At 32.9% G+C, this 1,281-nt stretch overlaps 1 protein-coding gene across 2 annotated transcripts in view; it reads right to left on the bottom strand.

Moving 5' to 3' along the window:
* The window catches only part of LOC106873034 (uncharacterized), a 64,162-nt gene that overhangs the window by 35,390 nt on the left and 27,491 nt on the right, over positions 1 to 1,281 (bottom strand). The window contains exon 1 of one of the 2 annotated variants that reach the window (XM_014920241.2): positions 541 to 833. The exons of the other annotated variant lie outside the window; for it this stretch is intronic. Within the exon in view, the coding sequence (XP_014775727.1) occupies positions 541 to 625 (85 nt within the window). The 5' untranslated portion in view covers positions 626 to 833. Of the gene's footprint in view, positions 1 to 540; positions 834 to 1,281 lie in introns of those variants that run through there. 2 annotated transcript variants of the gene reach the window in all.

Below are 1,281 nucleotides of genomic sequence, written 5' to 3'. Positions count from 1 at the left end.
CACACACACACACACACACACACACACACACACACACACACACACACACACACACACACACACACACGCCACAGACTCATACAGACACATACGCACAAATACCAATAAATTATATGCATATATACATTTGGAAATATTAGGGCTTTGTGATCTTAGCTGTAGTCAACCCTTTAGAAGTTACGTTTCAATCCACGGAAACAGATGCACACACATACACGTTACACGCATAGAGATATACATGTGCATCTACAACTCTATTAAAACGATACATTATTGATGTTGACATTTTCGGACGAATTAAACTTCGAAACTTTTATGCATATTTACACACTTAAAGCACATGCACCTATGCTAACACTCCTAACTCATACTCACACACACAAATGCATAGGCACACAAGAGACTGCAATCTTAGATCACACACACACACACACACACACACACGTACGGGCGCTGATATATTCATACCTCCATAGCAATATATTTACCCCCGCATTCCTGTAGACAATAAGAGTATAAAAATATTTTCCTTATACTTACTAGACAGAGAGTTGAACGATGATGCGAATGACGTGCAGAGTAAAAGACAGAAAAATATGCCGCTCTTTACTGCTTTCCGCTCCATTCTATAATGCTCGAGTTTATATTATTCACCAACTGTTTCCCCTTATAATGAATAATCTTTCGCTGTTTTTTTTTTTTGTGTTATTGCTGCTCGCAATTACGTGTGTTTTAAAAATCACACAGAGATTGGTAGAGCTGGGAGTTTGTATATACTTATATGAATATGTATTCACAAAAATCTATCTATCTTACTCATATAAATCAAGGAATGGCGTAAGTTTTTTAGTCTATAGGTCAAGTGAAAATATTTTACTCTATATTCAATAGATATAATTTTCTGTGCATACATACATACATAACTACATACATAAATACATACATACATACATACATGCATACATATATACATACATAATGCGTGTATGTGTATATTTGACAAAGAAGCTTGACATGACTGAGTAATCTTTTCAAAGATTCGTAAAATATGTCTGTGAATATAACTGTACTCACTCTTAGTCTTTTGTTTGTATGTGTGTGATGAGGTTAATGTATGTGCGTGCAATCGTATATCTATGATGTAAGTATGAATGTATATATATGAATATATGTATGAATATATGTATGAGTTGTATGTATGAATTGTATGTATGAATATATGTATGTATATATATATATATATATATATATATATGTATGAATGTATGAATGTATGTATAT

Source organism: Octopus bimaculoides, chromosome 14 (genome assembly GCF_001194135.2).
Source record: "Octopus bimaculoides isolate UCB-OBI-ISO-001 chromosome 14, ASM119413v2, whole genome shotgun sequence".
NCBI lineage: Eukaryota > Metazoa > Mollusca > Cephalopoda > Octopoda > Octopodidae > Octopus > Octopus bimaculoides.
The sequence above is the reverse complement of the archived record's forward strand: the minus strand, read 5'-3'. Positions and strand labels throughout refer to the sequence as shown.